Here is a 26,944-nt window from a genome sequence, read left to right on the forward strand (position 1 = left end):
CAGTTTGGATTTAGGACAGGACTGGGCACTATTGATCAATGTGTTAGCTTAGATCTGATCATAGGCAAGTATACAAAGGCCAAAAAGGGGGCTCTCTACCTCTGCTTTGCAGATCTTAGTAGTGCCTCTGATCTAGTTGAGCATGCCCTTCTTTGGACCATACTACTGGACATGGGTGCCCCAAAGTACATCATTGACTTCATTGCCCACCTTTATGCAGACTTAACATGCAAAGTCCGCTTTGGCCAACTGGGAGAGTGCACTATCCCTTTTAAAATTTAAAGAGGTATTCGCCAACGTTGTGTACTGGCCACTTACTGTTTTCTCTATCTATTAACAGGGGGGACAATTTCCTGCAGCAAATTAAGGTGGAAACCCCCCCCTCCCAATGTGGCAGGGTGTCCCGTACCCACATTACTCTATGTTGATGATGTCCTGATTTCTAGGACCCCAGTGCGGCTCCAAAAACTAATGGATGGTCTAGAACAGTTCATGACCTCAAATGTGATTAACAAATCTAAATCTTTTACTATGACCTGTGGCCAAAGGGTAAAGAAATGCAAGAGTTTTTATATCCAAAATAGGGAGATTACCACTATAAATTATTTTAGATAGTTGGGTGTATTGTTCTCGAGCAAGGGGCTATGGGAACAACATATTCAGTTGGGAAAGGATAAGTTAAGAAGGAATTCTAGTGCCATTTTTGGACTTGCTAGCAATTTAGGGAGTCACCCCATTTCCACTATGGTAAACATATATAGGGCTAGAGCATTATCCACAGTAGAGTATGGGGCCGGCGTATAGGGGTACACAAAAAGCACCCCTTTACAATTAGAAGAAAACTGTTTTTTAAAACGTTTGTTATGTTTACTTACTTCAGCATCTAATTGGATTGTACACCAAGAGGTGGGCCTCCAGTTTTTGGAGGACGTGTTGTGGGAGAGCCCCTTGCTCCTATGGCGTAGTATTTTGTCCAAGGAGGAAACTGTTTTCACTAAGCAAATTATTCTAGACTGTTTAAAACTGGATAATGCTATGTGTATCCCATGGCTCGCTTTTATTGATTCCTCGTTCAAATCTGTATTCAATATAAATATAAAATCAGACCCAGAGGAAGTGCTGATGTTATCAAAGAAATGTATAAAGAACAAATGAATCCATAAAACCCACTGTTGGCATATATATGTCTCTTTCACTGGAGGCAAGTAGAGGAAGGATACCAACTTGGTGTTACTGATATGCAGCACTGGTTCGTTCTGACAAGATTAAGACTGGGTATAGTGCATCATTTAGTAGCATTTCCTAGTATGAGGTCTTGTCTTAAGCACTTTGCACTTTATGTTATTTTGCAAGTTTTATGAACATGCTAGAATTTTTTTAAACTAAAATCCCTTTTTAGAAAATATAGCATAAGAACCCATCAGGTGGCACTGGAATTTTTGTTAACACTTAACAAAACACATGTGTGTTATAGGGTAGCATTATATATATATATCTATAAATATATACATATATGAAATGCCATACAAGTCAGGAAAAGTTTTGTTTTGATTTTTGGCGAAACTGGATAAGTGCAATAAACTAGCTTTTTATTATTCTTTTTAAGATAATTGTTACTGTGAATATGGTGGGGGTCGGTGTTATTGTTATTATATATCATATATTTATATTTTTTATTTATTATGATTAGCTAGTATCTGTATTATGAATTAGGATAGGAGTATGTTGAATATGTACTTGTATATTTATGTACTTTTAAGGCTATTTTGTATTGGCCGAGTAAAGCTAATGAACTGAACTGAACTGCCTCTCTTCATATTTTAGTTTCAAAATTCAGGATGACCACCTTCACCTTATACACCAACAAGAGCAACGAAACATCAAAAAGGATTGTCAACTCTTGCTAAAATGCAGCAGAAGCTAGACTAATGTTTCAGCTTTAAACAGGCCAAGAGGCAGCATGCACCAGCAAAGGTCACATTCCAACGGGGCACCATCGATGTGGCAGGCCTAAATGCTCAATAAATTACTGTCTTTTTAACATAAAGCAGCAGAGTGATTAATACGTTGATGAATTGCATGCAATGTCGGAATTAGGAATGGAGAAAATGATGAACTGCATAAGACGAGATGGAATTCGTTAAAAAAAAAAGCATTTTAAACTGGAATATTGATGGGTAATGAGGAAGGCCTCGCTTTGTTGCTGCAGCTTTCTGGAGGTTATATTGATTCATAGGTCATAAAATAGTGAGGTAATGGAGAAGCATTGCAAATGGGTAACACACGACTTCTAGCTATATTAAGTATTTGAACAACAACGCTGTGTGGCTTTTAACATTCAAGATAATGTGGTCCTATCCTATACACTTAGGAATTAGAAACTGCATCACCCTCATTCTGTACGCCTTCCACTAGCGAACCACTGCATCTATTCCAAGGCACTGTATCCCAACTAAACCCAGGTTACAAGTGACCATTTAGAAGCGCTTGGTCAGAAACCGGAGTATGCGTCCTAATCTTTATTATCAAACTTGTGGTACTCTGACAATATTTAGAAATAGCTCAAAAATACATTTATATTTTTGTGCCCTGCCGCAAAAACCTTCCTGTAACGAAGTCGGGCAAAACAGTTTTTCTGCATTCCACATTACTGAAGCAACATAACAGGGCAAAATGTGTTGCCTCTGATTTTTTGTACCGTTGCAAAGTTTCTTTAATATGGCCCTAACTATACCCGTAATTCATGTTTTGTATGTTTCCTTACTGTCTGGCAATTCAAGAACAATGATTCATTACCCCTCCACAAAGCTTTATGGAGAGAAGATCGTCATCAATGATCCTGTAAGAGTGTATATGGATACCCCAATATCTCAAGGCTGTGGCTACTACAGGGCCGGGAAAATGCCCCTTCGCCCCATTTATACTCCCTTCTTTTCACCATACAACCTTCTTCGCAACCCAGACAAGGAGATATTTATGGGTTCTACAGGAAGCAAATGCTAACATTATGCTTCTTGCAAATCCCCCAGACCAATTCAGATCCTTTGTTGACAGGCAGTGTGGTGCTGCTGGACTAGGCAGCAGGATATGTTGGCATATGCTGAGGAAGGGTCATCAGGGCGATCGTTGGTGTTAGGCTATACTGTCAACATGAAGCAAGCCCCACTCGCAGACAGCAGTGACATTTTCGAAAATGTCCCTTCCTTATGACAACTTTCAATGCTCAGCTGAAGAAGAATCATGCATAAGGCATGTGTGTTTGGAGTTGTCATGCCCCAAGCACTATATGTGAAACAGGTAAAAGTCAACTTCCAAGGAGTGAGATCTGCAGAACACGTTTTCCTGAAATCTAGTTACCTACAGTATAACAGGGAGTCAATAAAGGAAAGCAGGGAAGTCTGAAGACAGCAGAAGATTAATTTCTGCAAGAGTATTGAGAACAAATAACATATTTACTAGCTGTTCAAGGTATCGTGATCCATCAAGAAACGAAAAGGGACTACTAGCCTTAGGAGAGCTAGCAAATGCCACTGGAGCAGGGTCTGGAAGAACGCAAAACTTTTATTCTGCTGTACTCAAATGCTCCGGTCAACCTTCTGTACACCGCATTAGTCTGAAGAAAGGAAGCTGGTATGCAGGAGTGTTAGGTTTATTTCCCACTGATTTCCTTAAAAACAGATACAAAACAAGTTATTGTTCTAGACATGTTTTTCTGCAGACAACTGCATTTAAAATTGATCAGCTGTGCAAATGGAGCCAACCTTGACATGAGCATTGTTTTTGACCAGCTGCCTTTGGGTTTGAGTGGGTGTTGGTGTTAGCAGCAGGGAGCCTTTTCACCCATTCTATAAACGTTTTGTAACCCAAGCAATGCAAAAGAATCAACACCAGAAAATTATTTTCCATTTTACATCCTCATTATTAGTCAGATAAGCGCGAGTTCCAAAAAAGCGGACCCTCGCCAGAAGGTGCTGGAGAAAGGGGGAAGGCTCTATGACACATGAAATGACGGGCCTCATCCGTTACACTGGTACTATTGCCATTTGTCTTCCAGCCTCTTTGGTTCAAGCTGTTTTAATTAAATCAGGGCCATTTTACGCTTTGTCAAAGTGATGGGAAAGATCACACAACCTTGGACCTGGGGAAGCCCTACTCCTGACAGTTGATCCTAATTGGGGCTGATGCTCGGTTGGCAATTGACCTTAACAGCATACGTCAAATCAAATCAAATCAAATCAAATCATTAACATTTATAAAGCGTGCTACTCACCCGTGCGGGTCTCAAGACGCTAGGGGAAAGGGGGGGGGTTACTGCTGCTCGAAAAGCCAGGTTTTTAGGAGTCTCCGGAATGCGGAGTGGTCCTGGGTGGTCCTGAGGCTGGTGGGGAGGGAGTTCCAGGTCTTGGCTGCCAGGAAGGAGAAAGACCTCCCACCCGCCGTGGAGCGGCGGATGCGAGGGACGGCAGCGAGCGCGAGGCCAGAGGAACGGAGGAGGCGGGTGGGGACGTAGAAGCTGAGGCGTCGGTTGAGGTATTCCGGTCCCTTGTTGCGGAGGGCTTTGTGTGCGTGGGTGAGAAGTCGAAAGGTGATCCTTTTGCTGACTGGGAGCCAATGCAGGGGTCTCAGGTGTGCAGAGATGTGGCTGTTGCGGGGTACGTCGAGGATGAGGCGGGCCGAGGCGTTTTGAATGCGTTGCAGGCGATTTTGGAGTTTGGTGGTGGTCCCAGCGTAGAGGGTGTTGCCGTAGCCAGGTGGCTCGTGACGAGGGCGTGGGTCACGGTTTTTCTAGTGTCGGCGGGGATCCAGCGGAAGATCTTGCGGAGCATGCGGAGGGTGAGGAAGCAGGCGGAGGACACGGCGTTGACTTGCTTGGTCATGGTGAGAAGGGGGTCCAAGATGAAGCCGAGGTTGCGGGCGTGGTCTGTGGGGGTCGGTGCAGTGCCGAGGGCCGTGGGCCACCAGGAGTCGTCCCAGGCGGACGGGGTGTTGCCGAGGATGAGGACTTCCGTTTTGTCAGAGTTCAGCTTTAGGCGGCTGAGCCTCATCCAATCTGCGACGTCCTTCATACCCACTTGTAGGTTGGTCTTGGCGCTGGCAGGGTCCTTGGTGAGGGAGAGTATAAGTATGTCTACAACGTCCGGTTAGTGGTTCCGTAAAAAAATGTGGCATTCACAGCTTTGATAATTGAAGGCAGAGGCTTCTACATACTACATCACCAGGTAAAGCACAATGCACACAGAACTTATGCAGAATACGGGGACTAATGCTTTTACGAGACTTGTGTTTCCGTCTCAACCTCATAATCAACCCACTTCTATTCTACTGGTTATACTAGGGACCCTTACAAACAGATTTGTGGCCAGTGTGGAGGAAAATTAAAAAATATATATTTTCAGCAATTGACAATTAAATCATCACAAACAAAAACAAGCAATAGCAAAGCCAATAGTTCTCGCTCTGGGGACCTATTTGCTTTGCCAAAGGGTTTTAACTATACTGCATAGCACCCTTGATGCTGTGCAACATGGCTAAAATATGAAAAATGAAAAATGAAAGAATGAAAACATTTTGACGCAGGAGTTTAAGTCAATTTGGAGGCACACGCAACACGCATGCGTGCGCCTAAATAATTACGCAGTACTTTTTTTTGTTATCGATTCTAGTTGGATCGGTAACTCAAAAAATAAAATATGACAGAGGAGGGGCGCATAAGTAAAACGAGGGACACAGATGGGCAGAGAAGCAAAATGGAGGACGAAAGCAGGGTATTGTATTGTATTGTATTGTAATCGTATTTATATAGCGCTTACTACCCCTGACGAGGCGTCGAAGCGCTTTTCGATGAGTAGCACGCTACTCCGGTACCCAACAAGAATTAGTGATGGATTAGTATAATTTAATAAGGAGTACAGTTTTAGTATTATTTTGAGTTAATTTGAGTTGCGGATATGAGAGTTTGTTAGTTAGATTGACTGGAGTAATGGAGGGGTGGAGGAGGAAAGAAATCCAGAAGTGTTAATTGGGAGTTTATCCTTCATTTGCTCAATCCAAAGGCTTGAGATGAATAAAAGGGGGGCGGAGGGGAAAGAGGATGTGGAAGGGTTAGGGAGAGCATAGTAGCAGGGTGAGATGAATGCAGGAGAATTTAGTAGGGTTGTGTGGGAGGTCACAGAGGTAGAGTGAGGTTTGGTGAGTTAGATGTGGGGGTGGAGGGATGAGCTTAGGCAGAGATATTTAGGAGATGGAAGTGGTCGAAGGGATTTGGGATGAGTCCGAGTGAGAATGGAGGATAGTTTGATAGAGACATGACATAAGAGCGATGAGTAGATAAGTGTGATAAAAAGAGAGCAGAAATTCATAGAAACATGCCAGGCACAGAAACAACATATACACATATATATATATATTTATACACACACACACACATGACTATACACACACATCTGCACATACAATACATAATTAGAAACATGGGTAAAAAATACTTAGTCGTCCATCCATCATCCTGGTAAAAAGGCGGGAACTCCCCCACCTACCTCGAGGGTGGACGGGGCGGGCCCAGCGGGCGGAGCCCACAGGTGCTCCACAAAGGGAGAAACCCTCCACTCTGTGTCTCCAGCAGAGGAAGACAGAAACCGCGCGTCCCAGTCAGACACAGACCACGCTCCAGCACATCATCAGCTCACCTCCAGGAAGGATTCCAGATCCCCTCCGCCATGGGATCTCTGAGCGCACAGCCCCGCCCCGCCCCATCCCTGCTAAGCCCAAGAGCCAGGGTGGGCCGTCCTTTCCAGAAGGTGAGCTTCAAACCGCGGCATCTGCCGCGTCCACATTGTACACTAGGGTACGTGATGGGCCACGGGGGCAAAACGTCTTCAGCAACCTTGTGTGCCCCCGGCAATGTCATTGCCACTAGTGCGTCCCCGCGGAGATGTCCTCGCGCCCCTGCGCATCAACGACGCACCACGCGAGTCGGCGGCAAACGCAGTGGGGTCGCCTTGGAAAGCTGTCCATCATTCTGGCAAGAGGTGGGAAATTCCCCTACCTATTTCGAGGGTTGACGGGGCGTGGCTCAGCGGGCGGAGCTTACAGGTGCTTCATAAAGGGGGAACCTTCTACTCTGTGTCTCCAGGAGAGGAAGATAGAAACCGCGCGTCACAGTCAGATACAGATTACGCTCCAGTACATCATCAGTTCACCTGGTATGAAACTACATGGGCGTAGGAAACAACACAGAAAGGGGAAGAGAAGTACTCTGCAAGGCAAAGCAACATGGAGGAGCACAGAAGCACACGGTGAGGCAGAGCAATACGTAGACAGGAAGCACATGTCGAAACACAGCAATAAAGAAATGAGGAACAACCCTGGTGATGGATACAACATGGGAGGTGCAGAGAAGCACACTAGGAGACACAGCAACAAAAACACGTGTGGGGGATCACCGAGCGAGAAAAAGCAACACTGGAAGACTGGGGATAGAGGGCCAAGAAGCATCACGTGACACAGAGCAACAAAGAAATGAGGGACGAGCAGAGAAGCACACAGTAAGTCAGAGCAACCCAGAGACAGGTTGGGCAGAGAAGCACACGAGGGAGACAGCTGGAAAGCGCACACACTTTTGTAGAGACCTTAGGGGAGCTCTATCAACAAAACGGAATGTATTACAATTTCCTAAGAATAACACGGCAGTCACCTCGAGTTTAGAAGTTCCTGGAACAATTTACTATGGCATTTTAAAGTTTGTATTTTAGTAAGCCAACGACTACTTTATAGGATTAACTGCAATGACACGAAAAAATTACAATACAAACGGCCACAGCTTTCACATCTGTCACGCAGCTCACTCCCCGAAGCCTAAGTGGTAATGACAGTGTTCCCATACATATTGGAAAATACCTTGATTATAGATGTGTCAATCAAAATGTTCACATAGCAGCCGCACCAAGATCAGCAGCTGAATTTTGCATGCGACAAGGAGGGAAAAGCACAACCATGCTTAGAAGTGGTTTTTATTTAACATTTTAAGAGTAGCTGGGTCAGGGCATCACCTGCAAAATTAAGAGAACTGAGTCGCTATGACTTGAAGTCTTAAGATGTTTTGTATATTTTAAATGGTGAACCTTTCCCTCAGAGGGGATCTAAACGCACTTGGTTCAATTTTACAACCATATTTTGCATTACTGCGCTAGTGGCCGGCTGGAAAGGACCTGCTTCCTCCGTCCATGTGTCCTAGTGTCCCGCAGGCTGCACCTCGAGTACAGCAACCTGTAGAGCGGATGGTCAAAGGCAGCTTAAGGACCCACACATTCCTGGGCTGTTTCCATGGCAAATTGGACTGGAAGCGAGAAGGTTCTTACCCACACAAGCAACACTCCCAAATTACTATTACAGCAAAAGTAGCAACAAGATTTGCCAAGATAAAGAACTATTACAGAATATATCCACACTCCCCTTATGCTTCTATTTCGTTTAAAACATGGCTAAGGGTGCTTAACGACACAGACAGCTTCTTAGACAGTGAAACTAAGGGCCTGGTTTACAGACTGGAGGAAACCTCTAAATAAGGAGCGTATCCTCCGGCTAAATTTCCACCATACTGTATCTATAGCGGAGGAAATTCAACTGATAGATGGTACTCAGTATTCAGATATTTCCTCAGAAAGTGGAGAATCGTCACTTTCCTCCGAACTCTAAGTGATGCCATGAGAAATGAAACACTCGTTTCAGTGCAAATGCTAAAGCGTTCACTGCCACGGCAGCATCTGTGTATTTTGCCCTTGTGCTACTGCCTCCTCTGGCCCAGGAGCTGTTCAGAACTGCACCCAAAATGTTGGAGCTCTAGATCAGAGGTCACATAAGAAAAAAATGCTACCCCTAACGCCCCGGCTCGACCTCGTCTGTGGCTCAGTTTTTGTGAAAGGGAGAAATATTTACTTCACAAAAATGCAGCTCGTTGCTGCCAAACGTTTTCTTAGGGACCCCCCGCTGCCAAATGCTGGTGTTGTTGAATACAAAAAGGCTTAGTTTTGATTCCACTTAATACCCCTCTCTCCCTCCGCTCTACATTTCCAGCAACGTTATCTCATTCTTGTAGGTTCTTTTTCTTTCCTGCTCTAAACCTCTTGATTGTTTTAACATCTTTCTATTCACCATGCTTCTATTTTCGTCCACCTCTCTCTTGTTCTGGGTCAAGTCTTATGGTACAAAAGAAGTCCAAGATCCCCCAAAAAATAGCGCCGACCTGCCACATGTGCATTTTCAAAGTCACCAGCAAAAAGTTGATGGAAATCTGGCAGATTTGGAAAGAGGAAAAGATCTTACCCAAATTCCAAAATAGGGAAAGTGTTTACATTGTTACTAAGAAAATAAGCACTTGAAAGCCAACAGGTCTGACACCTGTAACCTTCTGACTTCGCCAAGGCTTGTTTTACCTCCAGCGGGTAGCGATGAATACCTATGACTGGCATCTTTGAATTAGTTTTCGAATGTATAAGAGAAAACCCATTAAAATATGGCTGGCTTGAATACACATGCATTTACAACAGGCATCTTTCAATTAATGTTCTTAGGTTTAAAGAAAATTCATTCAAAGATGCCACTTACGCATTTGTTTAAATGCATAAGCACAGGCAGCCATCTTGGAATGGTTCTTAAACCATTTTAAGACTGTACAGTGGCAGAACGGAAACTAGCACTATGGCCAACAAGATGGATTAAGCTAGAGGTCCCGTCGCGATCCTCCAGTATCCTGTCCCCAAGTGTGGGAAATTAATTTGTCATGCCTACCTTCCACGTCACAAGGCCAATACCGAAGAGGGTGGGCAGCTTTAGCCTGAGGAGACTGATGTTCCTGACCCTGGCCTAAGCATTTCTGCTCTGTATAACATGGCACTTGCGGCTGGATGCTGTCGCCAGGAGGGCGAACTTTGAGCAATAAAAAGTGCTACAGCAGCAGACTGAAAACCAGAGTGCCTGAGTCGCCCAAGAGCAGACAGAGAGCTGGGACTTTGGACACTTGTTCGAGTGGATGAGTGGAGCTGAAGTGGGCAGTTTTTCTGGTAGTTCGCCTCACTGGACTGCAAGAGTGCTCTTGTGGTGTGGTCCTCCTGCCTAGATGCGCCACTGCGGAGCACGCTGTCCTGAGGAAGACGAGGCAATGAGGTGGAGCTACCCTGTAGGTGTGCGGGCTCAGTCAATCTGGTGTGAGACCTGGGGGCCTCCGGAGACCCCCAAGAACCCCTCTGGGACTGGGCTTGAGATGCCATCTGAACTGGCAGGTGCACACTCTGGCTACCTCCCACGTCTGGTGGCTGCGTTATTGAGGTCGCTGTGATCCAGCTATCAATGGCCTGGCCTTTGTGCACTCCCAGAAACTGTGTGGGTTGTGTAGTCCTGAATGGAGTCCTACTGACACAGACTTGGAGGTGGTGGTGCATGTGGGGCCGGCCACACTTGCACTGATGTGGGTGGCTTCTCCTTTTCCCCTGTTGGTAGAATAGAAATTTGCACACCAGACATTTAAAGTGTACTGGAGGTCGGAGACCTTTTCCAATTCCGTACTTCCTGAATTACTGTCTCCTCTCCTGCTGGGGTAAGTGCTGTATCTCAGCAGCCGATCCAGGAATGATCTAAAAGGGCCCCTAAATGTTACTCCGTAGCAAAAATGAGTAGACATGGCTTTTTGAGATGCTCAACTGATCAAGGGGTAGCAGCGACAAACCCTATTTTAGCCAGAAACTTTGAATGTTCTGGATACATGACTACATAGGTAGAGAGAGGCCTCCCAAGGGACCCCAACAAAGTAAAACAGAAAAGTTTGCACAAGCTCCTGAACTGACAGGGCAACAGAGGTTTGTTAAGAAGCACGGGGCCAACGTCAAGCACTGAACCAAGGGGAGTTCAGATATTATCAGCAATCTAAAGCTCGAGGCAAGCCCTTGAGAACAAAATAGACATCATATCACTGGAAGTCAACATGTTGTGAACAGACGCTAACAAACTAAGTGATAGGTCTTCATTCACTCACAGTTTGGTACACGGAGTACTTAACCGGGGGAGGGAGTTTGTGAGCCTTCACTGTTTAGTTACAACAACATGGATGTCAAAGCACTTTGGACACATACAGCCTTCGGCACACAGAGGAGGTGGGGTTGATATTGGGAATACTTTATTATTGGCACACATGGGGGACCAAACTGCAACCCCTTTAGACAGTGTTTCCCAAAGTGCGCGCCGTGGCTCCCTGGTGCGCCATCAGAACTCACCAGGGGCGCCGCACACTTCAAAGGAACACTGAAATGCTTTCATTTTCATACTACCGTAGGGACCCATTCTAAAAATACATCACATTTAGAATGAGGCTTTACAGGAGTATGAAAACGAAAGAATCACAGTGGAAATAAATCGAACTTGTTAGGGTTTTGCAATGTTATGTTGTAAAGTGTAAAACCCATCAAGTTTGATTTGTTTCCACTGCGAGTCTCTCTTTCATACTACGGTACAGCTAACAAAGCTGCATGGTAGTATGACAGAGAAAGACTTGCAGTGGAAACAAATCAAACTTGATGGATTTTACAATAGACATCATAACATTGCAAAAACCTAACAAGTTTGATTTATCTGCACTGCAATTCTTTCTGTTTCATACTACTGTACGGCTCCATTCTAAGGACAAGTTAAGTTTAGAATGGAGCCGAACAGTAGTATTAAAAAGAAAGAATCACAGTGGAAATAAATCAAACTTGTTAGGGTTTTGCAATGTTACATAGTAAATTGTAAAACCCATCAAGTTTGATTTGTTTCCACTCAGTGTTTAAATATTTATAAATAAAAACATGCCTGAAAGCTCTCCTCTGAAACATGTGGCTGCTGCAGTTAAATATGCATGCACAGAATATTGAGGCAGCAGTAATCCTAAAGCCATCTTGGGCCTCTTCAATCCATTTACAGCCTCTCCCTGCCCCTTCAGCTCACTCTTGCATCTTTCTCCCAATGTGGAGCTTTTACGTCCTTCTTTTTCTTCATCCTTCCCATATGTGCCTTTGCTCACAGTAAATGCCTGATGCAGAAAACTAAGGCCCATATTTATGAAAAGTTTGTGCCGCATTTGTGTCATTTTTTTATGCAAAAGCAGCGCAAACTCACAAAATATAAGTATATTTTGTAAGTCTGCGTTGCTTTTGCGTCACAAAATAATGCAAATGTAGCACAAACGTTTCATAAATATGGGCCTAAGTGCCAGTCCTTAAAAATAAGTGCTGTGCCCCCCACTGTATACCCAGTGCTTAATTTGTAGATAAAAATGTGATGGTGATGAAAGCTCTCTTTTGAAACAAGCGGATGCTGCATTTAAATGTGCGAGCCTTCTCGGGCCTCTTTAATCCATTTACAGCCACTCCCTACTCCTTCAGCTCACTCATGCAGCTTTCTACTTTCTCCCTTAGTGATGCTTTTTAGTTTCTCTTCCTCCACGTTTCCCATATGTATCTTTTGCTCTTCCTAAATGTCTGATGCAGAAAACCGGAAACCACCTGCTCAAATTAATCCCTGCGGAAAGCACTGGCTCAAATTAAGCACTGTTAGCACTGCGACTCTTTCTCTTTCATACTACCATACGGCTCCATTATAAAGATGTTATGTTTGGAACAGAGCCGTACGGTAGTATGATAAAGAAAGAATCACAGTGCAAAAATCAAACTTGTTAGGGTTTTGCAATGTGCATTTGCAGCCCTGAGTAACCCATGTGGGAATGCCATGTGGGGATGTTATGGAAGCCACAGCTGTCAGCGTCTGGAATGGTTTGGACTAGCACATGACGTCTTGCCTAATAAATAAAGAGTATGTCCATTTAGGCAGGGTCAGGCCCAATCAGGACAATGATAGAGTGTCACTTCTGTCAGTGTTCTGCAGCTACTCAAGAAAAGAGGGTAATCATGAAATTACAAAAATGTAAACATTTAAGAGGAAAGCGGGAAATTGAAAAAATAAGAATCAGGAGAATGTATTTCTCCCCTTGAGGCCTGAATCAGGTCTATTGTCATATATGGGACTTCCAAGTGTGGTGCTGGAGGATCTGAGATCAAAAATACTAATGTGCTGTTTTTTTTTTAACTTGCCAGGAACAAGGAGAAAGCGCAATGGCAGGCAACAAGAGTGTGATAAAAATGTTGTGCACTGGCCTTCAGCAGCAGATTACTGGCAGTGCTTACTCCAAGCCACTAAAGACAAGTCCCTATCGCAGAAGCCCTTTATCACCTTCATACCAATTATTTTTTAGGAAGGAAAATGGAAGTGCTCCCAAATCCTGGCTTACATCCCCCCACCCGTCAAAAAAAGTGACATAACAGGGAGCCGCAGCCAATGGCCAATAGGTCAAGGGAGCCACGGGTCGAAAAAGTTTGGGAACCACTGGTTTAGGGTATAAAAAAGGGCTTGAGAGGGCACTCCACTGGTGAAAGAGACAAGGAGAAATTATCACTGGAAAGTAGGAAGGAGGGAAATAGTCAAAAAGTGAGAAAAAAGTGGAAGATGATAATAAAGAGGAGGATGTGTGGAAAGAAGGGCAACCCTACCCCTTGGTTTTATTTGCAAATAATTTAAAGCAACTGCAGTTTCAAATAAAATAAAATTGGAATAATACATTTTGCGTTGAAAATGTCTCCTTCAAAGCATTAACATTCAAACAATTTGACAACAAGATCCAATTCAGACTTAATATTTAAACTCACCACATAGAATCATCACAAACTAACCTAGGTTTACTTCATCAGTTACACAGTTTGAATCTACATGCAACAAGCATGAGTGTTACCACAACCACTGATGAGACAATCTCACTGAATGAGCTTTTGTGGTCCCAGACCAGGGTTTCTCAAGAAGGAATGATGGGACTAGGATAGGGACACCAAATCAAAGCAAGGGACACGCCAAGGCTCTTTGGGACCTGGCTATTTCAGAAGACTGAGACTTGATGTGTAGGCCGGAAGGACAATTTATTGTGAGGAACTACAATTAAGTCTATATTTGTGCATTTTTCACAAAGATAACCATTTCTTAAGGAAAGTGTCCAAAGCAGATTTATGGCTTCTACAAAACCTTGAGAAACCTAGTGCTGGAGTACAAATAATTTCACCATGATGGGATGAAGAGAACTAGGAAGAGAGAAGCATGTTAACAGCGGTGTCCAAGCAAATATGCTACTTTCACTGAGCATACTAAAGTAGGCTACAGTTGCCATAAGCCAGACATAGTTGTCCATTTTAGTATCTTGTAGGATAACGCGAGGTTTTCTAGAGACAAATGTTGTAATTAACCATCAAAATATAATGGCTAACTGTGTTAAGTTCTCAGGGAAAAGATAAAGAATTCCCTTATTTTAAATTCACATCTCACAATCAAAAATCCAATTACTGGACCATTCAGGCAGGTTTATGGAGCTGTTGCTGGACACCACTGACTTGCACTGTATGGAAAGGGGGGCAAGGGTTTAACTTGGACCTACAAAGCCAATTTCATGAACCCATGTAACATGCAAAACTCTCACCCAACTTATCAAGAGTAGTTATTAAATCAGAGGGAACAAACGAATCCAAGTCGGCATCGAGGATTCCCAGAGGATCCAGCAGGGCCACGTGATGTCCTCGGATCTGGATGGAGGGGTTGCATTAGGAGAGGGAGGGAGAAAAGGCAATAAACACCACTGTGCAGAATGTCAAAGAGTAACAGTCAGGGGAGGAGGGAGCTCACCTATCTTTAAGCGCTCCACTGCCTCTTCACTCACTGAATCATGACAAAAGACTTTGGTGATACCTAGAGGGTCCAGGTTCGCAAAATGGTGACCCCTGACCTGCAAATTAGAAAACAGGCACTGACTGACTCACTAATCCTACAAACTAGTTTCCCTCTCACTTTCTGAACAAACATAGCTCCTATATCAAACATAGCTCCTATATCCCTATCACAGGTTACCCACAAAACGTTGCAACAAAAGATGTTTCATGAAGGTGCAAACTTTCTAACCAACAGCAGTGGGGGGGAGACATGGGTCAGAGGAGTACAGAAACAGTAATGTCTGAGAAAACACTGAGCTTCAGTATTTTACAATCTAGAGCATTTTATAGGTTACAAAATGAACACAGCCTTACGAAATGAACTATAACATACAAATCAATTTAATGATTGCAGATTCCCCACCAATTACTTTGCATACTGGAACATGACTGACATCTTCTGTCTAGATCAGACATAGATAATAATGTAGGTGAATCCGAATAATCTTTTACAAGACATCTTTACACAGAAGGCAGTTAAAGAATCACCTATGTCACTACCTATTGTGAAGCAGCAAACTCTTCATTATCTCAACATGACCCCAGAACCACATGGCATCTCCATTGCAAAGACACATCGCCTTTAATTATTTGTTAATTCACAGCATCTTTCCTCTCTCCAAAGTTGATGGTGGCACCAAGTTCACAATCTCATTGATTCCAAGTATAGCATGGTTCTTCACCGTGGGAAAAATGGAGTCCAAGATCCCTCTAACCCAAAATTGGTGCAGGTTGCTGCTAAGTCCATGCTCTAGCCAAATACATCTTCTCATACTACTGAAGGAGAACTAGGGGCGAGAGTAAATATCCTTGCCATAGAGAACAAAGAAAGCAAGAGCTGAAGGATTTCACAGGGAAAAAAAATGGAAAATTAACTTCTCAAAGTCATGGCATATCATAGATGGAATTCTTGCAGGTGAAAAAGTATGTGTTCAAATCAGACGTGTGAAGGATCTGTTGGATCTGTTGGATCTGGAAGTGTTGCTTCTAGGAATGTTTTGTTGCGCCGCGGCGGACCACGGAGCAAGCCGAGCATTCGGCTTGGGGCACGGCCACGGTCCATGGCATGGACGCGCCCCTTCAATTCTTTACTTTTGCCGAGGCCCCAAATTGGGCATGGGGCCTTGGCAAATTGCGGGTGCGGCACAGCCTCACTATTTTCCTGGACACCTCCCTCCACACCCACCACTTACCTCATGAGTCTGTCCTTTTTTCCTTTCTTCTTTTCTTTTTTCTTCTTTTCCTCCTGTATTTATGCACTTCTCCAGCTGCCATGTTCTTTCTTCTTCCCAGCATGCCTTCTTTCTCCCTGCATGCCTTAGGAACCTTTTCTAACATGGTGTCTTTCTCTATATGTTTCTATGATTTATTCCCAATCCAATATGGTGCCTTTCTACTTCCTGTTGGTCCCTTCCTGTTCTTCGGTATATAAAGTGAGTGATTCTTGTTCTCCTTGCGCTGCAACACTTCCTTTGCTGGTGATCTTCGCTACTGCTTCTTCTTCACCAGTTACATTTTTTCCTAGCCTGTTCCAGCTTTTTTCAATACTATTTTTGTCCTGTTGGAAAGACTTACCTTTTTACTTTTTGTTTTGTTCCAGGGAGTTCCGGTTTAGAGGTTTTTTCCCTTTTGGGTTTTTCCCTCTGGGAGTCCTTCTGGAGGGCACGGACTGCTTTTGGCGTTCCCTCCATCGGCAGCACCGTGGCTACCAGAAAGGGCCGCCCCTACCTGAGTCAAGGCAGAACCTGCAAAAATCAAGACCTCTCTGTAGTTCCTGTGGGACAAAGACATAAAAACGAGTAGTCCATGACATCTTTGCCACCTGAACACAGGAGGGCTGCTGATGTGGTACTAACACCTTGGCAAGTAGTCAGCTTACAGCACTCACTACTGGTTTGTGGGGCGAGTTTCCCCCGCATCAAGCCATGCCAGCTCTTTGTGGGACACCAAATGAACAAAGACAGAAACCACATGCCTGATGCTGGCCCAACACTGGCCAACATTAAGGAATGTGCTGTTTTTTGTGCAATGCTAATATAAAAATAGAATCAATAGCAGTAGCACATCACCTGGGTGATCACCAAAACAGAGATTAACTATCTCACACCAATGACTCAGACAGAAGGAAGTGAAATGGCAAAAATATGTTTATATTTCCTTTTCAATATAATGCAAGTCGTGTGCATTCAATGGAATGGGATTTAGCCCTTTTCCCATGTAGACAGTGGATTATTAAAACCTGTAGGTCCCCATATTTTCTTCACAGTGCACTTTAGGACTACCTAGGCTTACACTATAACTGGTAAGAAATATCAACGGCTGTGCAAAGCTGTGTCTCTGCAGAAGTCAAAACCATGAGTGATGTAATAAGGCCTTGCAATTTCCCCCAATCCTTGATAGGTTAATCCTTCAAATCTATACCACGGAAAAATAGTCTATAAAGATCGGGGATTTCAGATATTTGTGTGATGACTTTGGTAAATCTCTATTGTTTCCCCAGTTTCTAGGGGCTAAACTTCTAATAGGCAATAATTATCTCACCTAATAAATTATGATTCCAGGAGTACCACATTTTAATGGGGGCAATAATTATCCTCAGTGCTTCCGAGACGCTTGCAATCAGGCCCACATAGGCCACCCAGTGCCTGTGCAGAATACATCTGAGGGAGATGTGTGATTGGTGTTCAATGTGATGTCATCTGTGGCTAGATTGGCTGAATGTGTGACTAGCCCTACATGCTGACAGAATGCCTGATGGTTCCAAGGGAAGATAAGGCAATTTGGCGGCCTGTTGCTTAAAATTTCCTGGCTTGTGTGTGTGTATTTTTTAATAAAGGAATAATGTGCAAGTCAGGAGTTAAACTCTGGATTTAATGCAAGAAAGAAAGTTCAATGGCTGCTCTCGATGTGAAATGATTTCTGCCAGCAACCTTTTTTTCCTCGCTTATAGGCAACCAAAAGGTTACACAGGTACTAGATTTCTTACTGTTTTTTTCTCTGGTACTCCAAATCTAAGTCTTTGGATCCTCAATAGCCAGCTGCTAGTGGTTCCCTGTTTTCGACACGTCAGTCCAAGGCTGCGTCTTTTGTGTTATTTGAGCCAAACTACGAAATTCACTTCCTTTTCACTCAAGTATAGAAACTCAACTTCTCCACTTGCACAAACATTTTAAACTTGGCTGTTTCCCAAAACTCCATATAACAAAGATAAGGGCATAAGTAACAGTTGTTTCCCAAAGAGCATATTATATTGAAATGCATTTCATGGTGTATTTGTTTGCGAGAAATTTGTTTATTGACTGGCTTCCTTCAACTATGAATGCAAGGTGGAGGTAGACTGGGTGCCAAAAGGTAGGGTGAACCCCACATGCTAGTTTTCAACAAGCACCTCACATGCCCTATTGCAGGGCATCAACGGGCAGTTCCTCCTTATTAAGGGTTCCCTGCACTTTCCTCTCAACAAGTGGACACCACATCATTTCGAGAAAGAAAGGGGAGATGTTATCCTGTCTAAAACAAAGGGCTGCACATATCTAACCCTTTAGTTTAAGAACCTACTGAAAACATTTCTAGTACTTCTTTTCCAAAATACACATCAACCAAAATCTCAGTGAACCTAAACGACTTGGCAAAAATATGTCATGCACTAGCTAATAAACTAGTGAGTGGTCTTTTCCAGTGATTCAATTCTATACACCTCAACACGCTTCAAGTGCAAAGCAGTGCACCATGCTTCATGGCCTGTGGTCTCTGCTGGTGCCCTATGCACACCCAAGGAATACTGCATACATGGTTTGTTGCTGATTGCCTAAGCCTCCAAATGAGCAAATGTAATATGTATCGCTGTTGCCCAAATCAGCACCTGTTGCACTGCATCCTTGCCTGCCCCCTCCTTTAACACAGAGGTATGAATTTACTACGACCAAGGCCATATCAGAAGCCGTCAAAGGGCACTATCACAGGCGCCAAACAGGCCCCATCATGGTTTTATCTTTTAGTAGAAAATGCATTAATTATTCAATATTTTCAAAAATACAAGCAAACGATATGAAGAGGTGACTGGAAAGACAGCTGCCACATCTTAAACACCTCCTCCTGCCAGTCCCCAGAGGATGTTACTGGGCACCACAGAGCTTCCCAAAAATTAATTGTTGCCTTTGGTGTAATTTGCCATTTAATTAAAATGCCAAAGGTAAGACTTCAGGCATTGTGTGCTATGAGGCGTTCAATCAATCTCAACGGCTGCAGTCAATTATTATTGTTATAATATTTTTTAACATATATCCAATTACTGGCTGTTTTTCTGCTGGTGACAGAGGTGAACTTAAGACAAATTCCTGACTCTAAGGAACCTTATTGTATTCACCATCCCTCTTTGGACTTCTACGACTTCTACTGTCCTGCTCTGGCAGCGCACAAAAGGTGGTTTCCATAAAACTGCACAGTGACAAAACACCAAGAAACCAGACTTAAAAGCGCGCTTAGCCAACTTTTTGATCCTGCTAGTTTTCTGTTTAAGGAGAAAGGTACATTGCTTCAGTTTTAAGTCAGCTGACAGGGCAACATTTTAACTTTTAGCGCAAGCCGTGTCTGCACCATTATGATTGACTTGTTCCGCGAAACATTCTTGAGGATTTAAATGAATTACTCTCAACAACTAGACTTTGAAAAATACATATCAGCAGTGAAAAAGTAGCAAAGCATTAACAGCCAGGTAGAGAAGCGAAATGAAAGGGACAAGGATACTGCTTATTGAATATAACCATCTACGGGATCAGAGGGGGATAACCTTGGAGATGTTTGCACTCCCAGTCCAAGAGGCCCTGTCATCTAGAGTGAGCGACTAGCTGTCCCTCAGATGTTGAAGGCAAGACCATTTAAAAAAAAAATGCTCAAAAACTTGACACATGCACGATGTCCCCAACCTAATCACGTAGGTGCTCTGCTTCCTGAACATTTCCATTTCTTCCAGCCGATATAATAGTCATTTTTATGTCAGAGAGGAAGTTGACGGGCCATAGAGAGGGAAGAGGGCTGTAAGGGTACAAATGACACAGCCCCTTTCCTTAAGGCTGACAGGAAAGCCAGACGGTTTAGCTAAGTTTGCAACAGCATATCTGGGTCAAAGTGGGGGCCTTATTTAAAGTTTGGCCATGCAGGCTTGAGGTAAACACATTGGCCCTAATTATGACTTTGGCAGATGGAAAAGGCCGTCCACTGAAGTCCCGCAGACAGGTTACTGCCAGTGTGGTTCCCTTCCCGCGGCCCCTATTAAGAGTTTGCCGCTGGGACAGCAGGCGGAAACAGAGTTTTGTAAGAGGTCATAATGTGGCTGTCAGATTGCCACATTGGCGGGGGTCCGACCGCCACTGCAGCGAGGCCCATTATCTCTTGATATTGCCTTTTAGGTTTGAACAGTAGTACATAAAGTGGGTCCTGATTATTTCTCCTCTTTTCTCTAATGGTTAATCCCTTGCAGGTCTGTGGTGAATAATACATAACAAGCAGGTCCTCTGGCCAGTGGCTAATATTAATTCAAGCATTTCATCTATCACTGTGTTCTTTTTGCATTTGCTTCCTTAAGGGCACCGGGTATGCCCAGACGTAGGTCTGGGCTCAGTGTGCCACTGGATTCAAGCTAGCCTGACTAATGAGGGGTGATACTCAGAAACCGGTTCCAGGATGCTTGTGTCTGGTCCAGGGAGGTACTGGCCTGGCCGTTCGGGCTGGACTGTTCCCATAGGGAGTAGGGTTAAGACTGATTTGCATATGGCTGGGTCCAAACTGGAATGGCAAGATGGGCAAAAAAACAATGGATTGGAATGCGGCCCGAAAGATTGCCAGTGGCTTAGACTAATTCAAGCATTTCATCCATCACCTTGTTGTTTTCCCACATGATGAAAGTGTGACAATAACCAGAGGCATATAAACATGCTGGTAAGTCGTAACTAATAGATCTGAACATGCACGATTATTTTTAACAATGCACTAAGCAACCTAAACCAAAAAATTAATTAGGCTGTCTTAGACACAGTTTTAAGTCACATAAGATGAGAAAGACAAATGTCTGGATTGAGAGAATACATCTACATGTAGAGGGATAGGACATAAGTAGGCCACACGTTAGTAGGGCAACACCACAATACCATCCTTTTATGATCATAGTGGCTTCAGTAAATTAGTCACGCATAGCTACATCTTTCTTGCACTCAGAGAATTATGCCTTTGATGATAAGTCGAGGCACTGCAATGACTCTTCAGTGTCACTTTTGGTAGCTTCCATGAGGTGTCTCCTATCTTTTTAAGTGAGTATTGTATTTCCCTGAGTACTTTGATTCAATGTGTGCATCAACAGTAGTACCACTGAGCTTATTATAGGAAAAGTTTAGGCCCGTTGAGATTGCTCAGGTTTCGTAGGGGGCAATACTACTAAACCAATATGCATGGTAGTGATTGGAAGGGTTTTTTGTGAGATGGTACTTGTCTCTTCGGCTGTATTTACAGTGCTGCTGACATCAAAGAATTTGTATAATAATGGTGAGGGCATCCAGTAATTTTGTCAGATGTCCTTTATCCAACCAACTCTAAATGAGCTTGTAATTATCAACTCTGAAGCAGACACTCAAATTAGACATTGCTTAGTAGATAACATTAGAAAAGCTTCTGCTGGAAACCTTCTGGCACTCCCTTGCCAAACAGCAAAGCATTCGGAAGGACTTTGGTTGTCAGATTCAATGGTTTAAAGTCAGCAAAGGTAACACATATTTTGATTGTAGCGGTCAATTGCTTTGTGCTTTATAAGTAAAATTTGAGGAACACAAAACTAGAAGGACTCTTTAACATACTTAAAGGGAATTTAGCAAAAGGTCACGCGGGGAAAGTATTCAGATTATTTATGACTAGATGACCGTTTGGCAGGAGCAAGTTTAAAGAACATTTCCATCACTGAGGAACACTGTACAAGTTGTTTTTGAAGAAGTTGGATTTCTCTAATAAAGATGACTTTCATTCAAGAAAGCAGGTTGACAGCACCAGGCACCATAGTTCCATGATTCTTAAGAAGCAGAACAGATTACTTTCAAAATTGTTTTTCTTCACAAATCGGACTAAACTAACAGTCAATCTATGGGGTTTCTTAGGTAGTCACTATAAACCACATTGCAGTGATCCAACTGGGCCATGCATAGTGATTCGATACTCTCCACGCAATGCTGAGTTTGAAGGAGTAGTGGAATGCTGCACATCAATGATATCCGATTTACTTTACTAAAGCTTTCATTTAGATGATGGATGAAATCCCTTAGTCAATTTTTTTTTCTTTACTAAAAATACACTATTGGCCAAACGCCTTTTATGTAAAAAAAAATGTAAAAAAAACTATGCAAAAATCATTTAAATATGTTGCCAAAATCAAACATGCACATTTTTAAATGAGAAGTATACTACTGTAAGGACAGGAACCTAAATTTGGTGGGGAAAGTGAGTAAAGGAAGGGCACGCTACTGATTTCAGTGTGTCAGGAATAAAGTTTATGTATCCATGCTGTCATTTAGAAACTTCGCAAAATAGTCTGTAATCTGGAAAACGAACAAAGAGAGAAAGCCACTACAATGAGTTAGGTACAACACCCTGGGCTCTAAGAGGAATGTATATGTCAAACAGCAGAAGCCTAATTTGAGCTGCTGGTTGCAGTTGTAGTACGCCAGCACTTATTTTAGGTCAAAAGCACTTATTTTGCCTCAACAGACTTTGATCCAGAGCAAGAAAGATAAAGAGCTAAAGGAGAAGTAGGAGGAAGAGAAAGACAGAAACCAGTGGCAAGGAGAAAGCAGGGATGAAAAAGAACTCACAGGAGTCAGATAAAGAGACAAGGAGCGTCTGTGTGTGGATTAAAGAGTCTTGGTGTGGAATGAAGACAACGCAGCTTTTTTATTCAGAACCCTGACCTGGCTTCTGAACAAAAGGTTTGTCCCCAACGCTTATATTTTTTTAACAAATTAAGCAATGTAGAGGTTTGGGATACTCGGGTCACTGCGCATATGACCAGCTTTGTCAGTTTAATGGTGTCCCATGTGTTGGCTATTGTTTTGGTTCAACCTCTTGTCCATGATTTCGTTCTCCTCATTTTTGCTTTCCACAATTCACTTAAGCATGCAGCTCTCCTACAGTAATTTCTGGAATATGGTTTGCCGGGAGAAATAAAACAATTCTGTTTACTACTTTGAAGATATTAAGGAAGACAATAAGTTCAAGTTCTGTTACCTCCAGCTTTACCATACACTTACTCCATATATAGTATAGAAAATCTGACCGAATATCTAGGTTTCCTCCGTTGGAGGAGAAGATAATAATGGGGGAAACATGTATGCAGAAAATACTCCTTCTGTACTGTTCGCCGTTGTGGAACACCCTGACTCCTCTGACAAGCTGAAACAGAGGAGGAAGGATGATATGGGCGGTGCTGACTGATTATGAGCGTCAAGACGCGAGAAAAGCCCCATGTGAATCAGTCACTGCTGCGCAGTTTAGATTACTTACATTGAAATATCTACACCGAGGATATCTAGCTCGTGTTAAGCTGTGGAAATATAGCCAAATCAATATCTCAATGAGTAGTAGATGCAAACAGCTAACAAGAGACTTTTGGCATACAGTTTAGAATTTTTTTAAAATAAAACCAGCCTGTGAAGTGGTTCTACTAAACGTTGGAGGAGGTATTAGGTTGGAAATTCCCTGTTCACCCAAAGTTTGCACTACTGCATGTGACAAATGATGCGGCTCTAGTCACTATAAATCGGCATTGTTATGGATTGGCCTGATCATCGCTAAAAGAGAGACTGCATGATAGCGGTGCAAAGTATCACCACTACCACTGGAATCACAGCATAGGGGGTGAATTACTGCCTAGCATTGGAAATCACGGCGTGACAACGGGGGGCTGCTCACAAACGTTTGTGAAAATATGAGGGGAGTTAATATGGAGGAACAGCACTGGATTGGTTCACCAGGTCACAAAAAAAAAATGGTGATTTGCTTGAGTTAATGGTAAAGTGATGAGTTGAAAGAAGGTTCAGATTAGGGTTTTTTTCTCTGCTTGACCTCTTGGATATGTGATTATATCATTGAACTCTTAAGTCACTGCCATTATCATGTAATGCATTACTTATTAAATGGCAATAAAATGTTTTTAAATGAACAGGCACATGCAGGTGGCTGGAGGTTAAATGGGGATAAACGTGGGTCCATACTGATGAGGGTAAGGGTCAGTGGTATGAATGGTTGTGGGGCGCTCGTTTTAGCAACAGAGACAACATGAGAGACCAGAGTGACTACCTAGAAACCCCTGTTAGCCAAATAAACCATATTGGGACTGCAACTGAAGAATTGCTTCTGCTGTTTTTGGAGGAAGAACTGTTCTAATGTCCGCCATGGCGTGGTTGCACTCCTTCCTGTGAGGCACTGATTGCATAAAAAGGTGCCAGTGTGCTATGCTTCTTGCAATTGTGCTATGGGGAACTCTTGGAAAGAGTCAGGTAACATCAAGACTATTCTAACTTACTGCAGCATGCCACTCTCCTGTTTTAATAGTTTAGCCATGTAACTTCAAAGTATTAACGCAGCAAAATAAAAACAGGAACGATTATGTGATACAAAAGGTGCATTAATAAGCAATGCCATGAGCTGGATCACACTACGGTGTGTAACAATAGTATGAAACCGCTTTACCAAAGAAAACAGGAGAAACGCATAAGAAATGCATTTTTACACGATGACCTTTGTAAGTTTCTGACACCGAATTCACCCTCCAAAAACCACAATGTGAATTGAAGTAAGGACACTTAAAACGTTTTTTTACAATTCACAGAAAAAGTATACTGGCCCTTGCGTACCCACGCCTTGGACTAATAAAAACAGAGGTACTAATGATTATTGTTTTCACTCAATATGCCAGTGTAGAAAATCATGCAAATGTTTTTATTTCCCTCTCAGCCCTGACGTTCCTGATACCAAATCATCTTCTTTTTCCCCGAAACAACCACAAAAAGCAAGTCCGAACTAGACCCCAAATAGCCACAAAAAGACAGTCTGAACTAGGTCCCTGCCCATCAATTTTCAAAGTCTCACCTCATATGGTGAGAGTGAGAAAATATGGCTTGTTCTGCAACATCCTCAGCAATAGTGGTGTTGATGGGGAGATGACAGTCTCTGGCATGTGGGCGTGAAACATGGATGACAAGCTAATGGGCTAACCCTGCACTGATCACATTTGTAAGCAGAACACACATCTGCCACTTTGAGGCTCCATGTTCACTTTCCAAGTCAAATAATACATCCTGGGTTATGTGATTCACGAAACCATATCTATACCTGGCAGCATACTCTTCTCAACATGAAAAAAGATCTGCTCACCTGGTATGCCCGGATCAAGGACTGCACTGCCAGGTGATCCTCCACCAGCTTTTCTGCATTGATTGGGTTCATTCCCAGAGTCTGGCTCAGGGCCACTCTGGACTCAGGCCTGGTCAGATGTGGCCGACTCAGCCCTTCTCCACTGATGGCATCCGGATCCGATTTACGAAAAAACGCATCCCAAGACTGCAGGGGCAAAGGATGAGATATAATAAAATATTTTAAGGGGGGTCACTCCCACATGAACATCTTTTAACATAATCTTTTTACCCACGGTGATTTGTCACAATCACAGGGATAGTGGCCTGTGGGTGCAGCAAAACCACCAGGTCTGTGAGTGCTTTCAAATATAATTTTTTTTTTTTAATGGATCAGGTTTTCCGTAAAGGAAAATGGGATGCATTAAAAAAAAACATGAAAAGTAACACAAACTTTTTTAGGAGTAGGCAGTAGTCTCAAAAACTACTGCCTACTCCTAAAAAAAGCGTTTGTCAATATTCACAAACGAACTTCTTCTTGCTTGCGAATAAATATTAATGTTTTGAGACCGGATTTCAGTTGCAAAACATTAATACACACCATATGAAATCGGTATTTTGAAGGGATGCCCAAATACGCATTCCTTATTGTTTCTTAAACCAGTTTAACAATTCAGAAAATTCCAAATCGTTAATTAGGTTAAATACATTTTAGGAACTGTTTTATCGGTTACAGGCCCTCAGATTGACCGAATCAGAGGGCGTGATACATTAAAATACCTTGTACGAGGCCTCGTACTCCGTTACGATAAAATGATACATTCAAAGATGCTTTTCATTAAGTGGTTCAAAGACACTCTGATCAACAATCGAAAAGTTACATCAAATCAGAAATTCTACCAAAGAGGAGATCCTATATGTTTAAAACAGTATAATACCATGATCAGAAAGCAGACAAGACGAGCAACGCTGGTCTGAAAAACTGACGATAATAAAGAAAACGCAAACAGCTTAATGATAGGAGTTGTTAAAATAGCAGAGGAAAAAATAGAAATATGGACAGATATGTTACATTTAGTAATAAGCACAGACAATGACAGGTTCTCAAAAGATCAATACAGGATGATAAGTATACTCTGTTATGAAATTAAAACAACTGCAGTTGCAGAGGAATGACGAAAAAATAAATGAATCGCAAAGTGTAGCAGCATGAATTAAAAACATAATGCAGAAACGTAAAATTGAGCAAAGAAGTCGGTGGTGGTTATTCACCTATCAGACTGGAAGTTATAGGTCGACTGTTCATATTAAATATATACATACTCACAGATGTAAAGTATACACGGTGTAATCAGCCTAATGCTTAATGTTCACCATTGTATCTCTACTTCAATAAGTATCATGGCAGTCACATTTAGATTAAAATATGAGTAGTATTGTGAGATGACAAGTATAAAACGAAATGTGAAGCATGTACCACTTACACTGCAAATATGCAAGGAGTGTTAAAACAATCTAATCCCTGAACCTTGATGAAAATACATGAGAAGCTAAACTGATTGACATCTACATGGAGTTAAGAAAGGAGTATGACTGCATCTGTCTTGAAATAAATGAAAAATAAGGCTAAAGTCTCCAAATAGCAATAATGGAACGGGGTGTAAATTGAGGAGATGTGGCGCTCAGGATTCCAAACCACCCTATGTATATACCGGGGAACCTCACTAG

General features: G+C 42.7%; 1 protein-coding gene across 1 annotated transcript in view; it reads right to left on the reverse strand.

The window, feature by feature from the left end:
• OGDHL (oxoglutarate dehydrogenase L) overlaps window positions 1–26,944 on the reverse strand; it is a 664,251-nt gene that overhangs the window by 510,659 nt on the left and 126,648 nt on the right. The window contains exons 3-4 of the mRNA XM_069240663.1: window positions 25,239–25,424; window positions 14,543–14,645 (exon numbers count right to left, since the gene is read on the reverse strand). Coding sequence (XP_069096764.1) covers window positions 14,543–14,645; window positions 25,239–25,424 — 289 coding nt within the window. The remainder of the gene's footprint in view (window positions 1–14,542; window positions 14,646–25,238; window positions 25,425–26,944) is intronic.

This window comes from Pleurodeles waltl, chromosome 6 (genome assembly GCF_031143425.1).
Source record: "Pleurodeles waltl isolate 20211129_DDA chromosome 6, aPleWal1.hap1.20221129, whole genome shotgun sequence".
NCBI lineage: Eukaryota > Metazoa > Chordata > Amphibia > Caudata > Salamandridae > Pleurodeles > Pleurodeles waltl.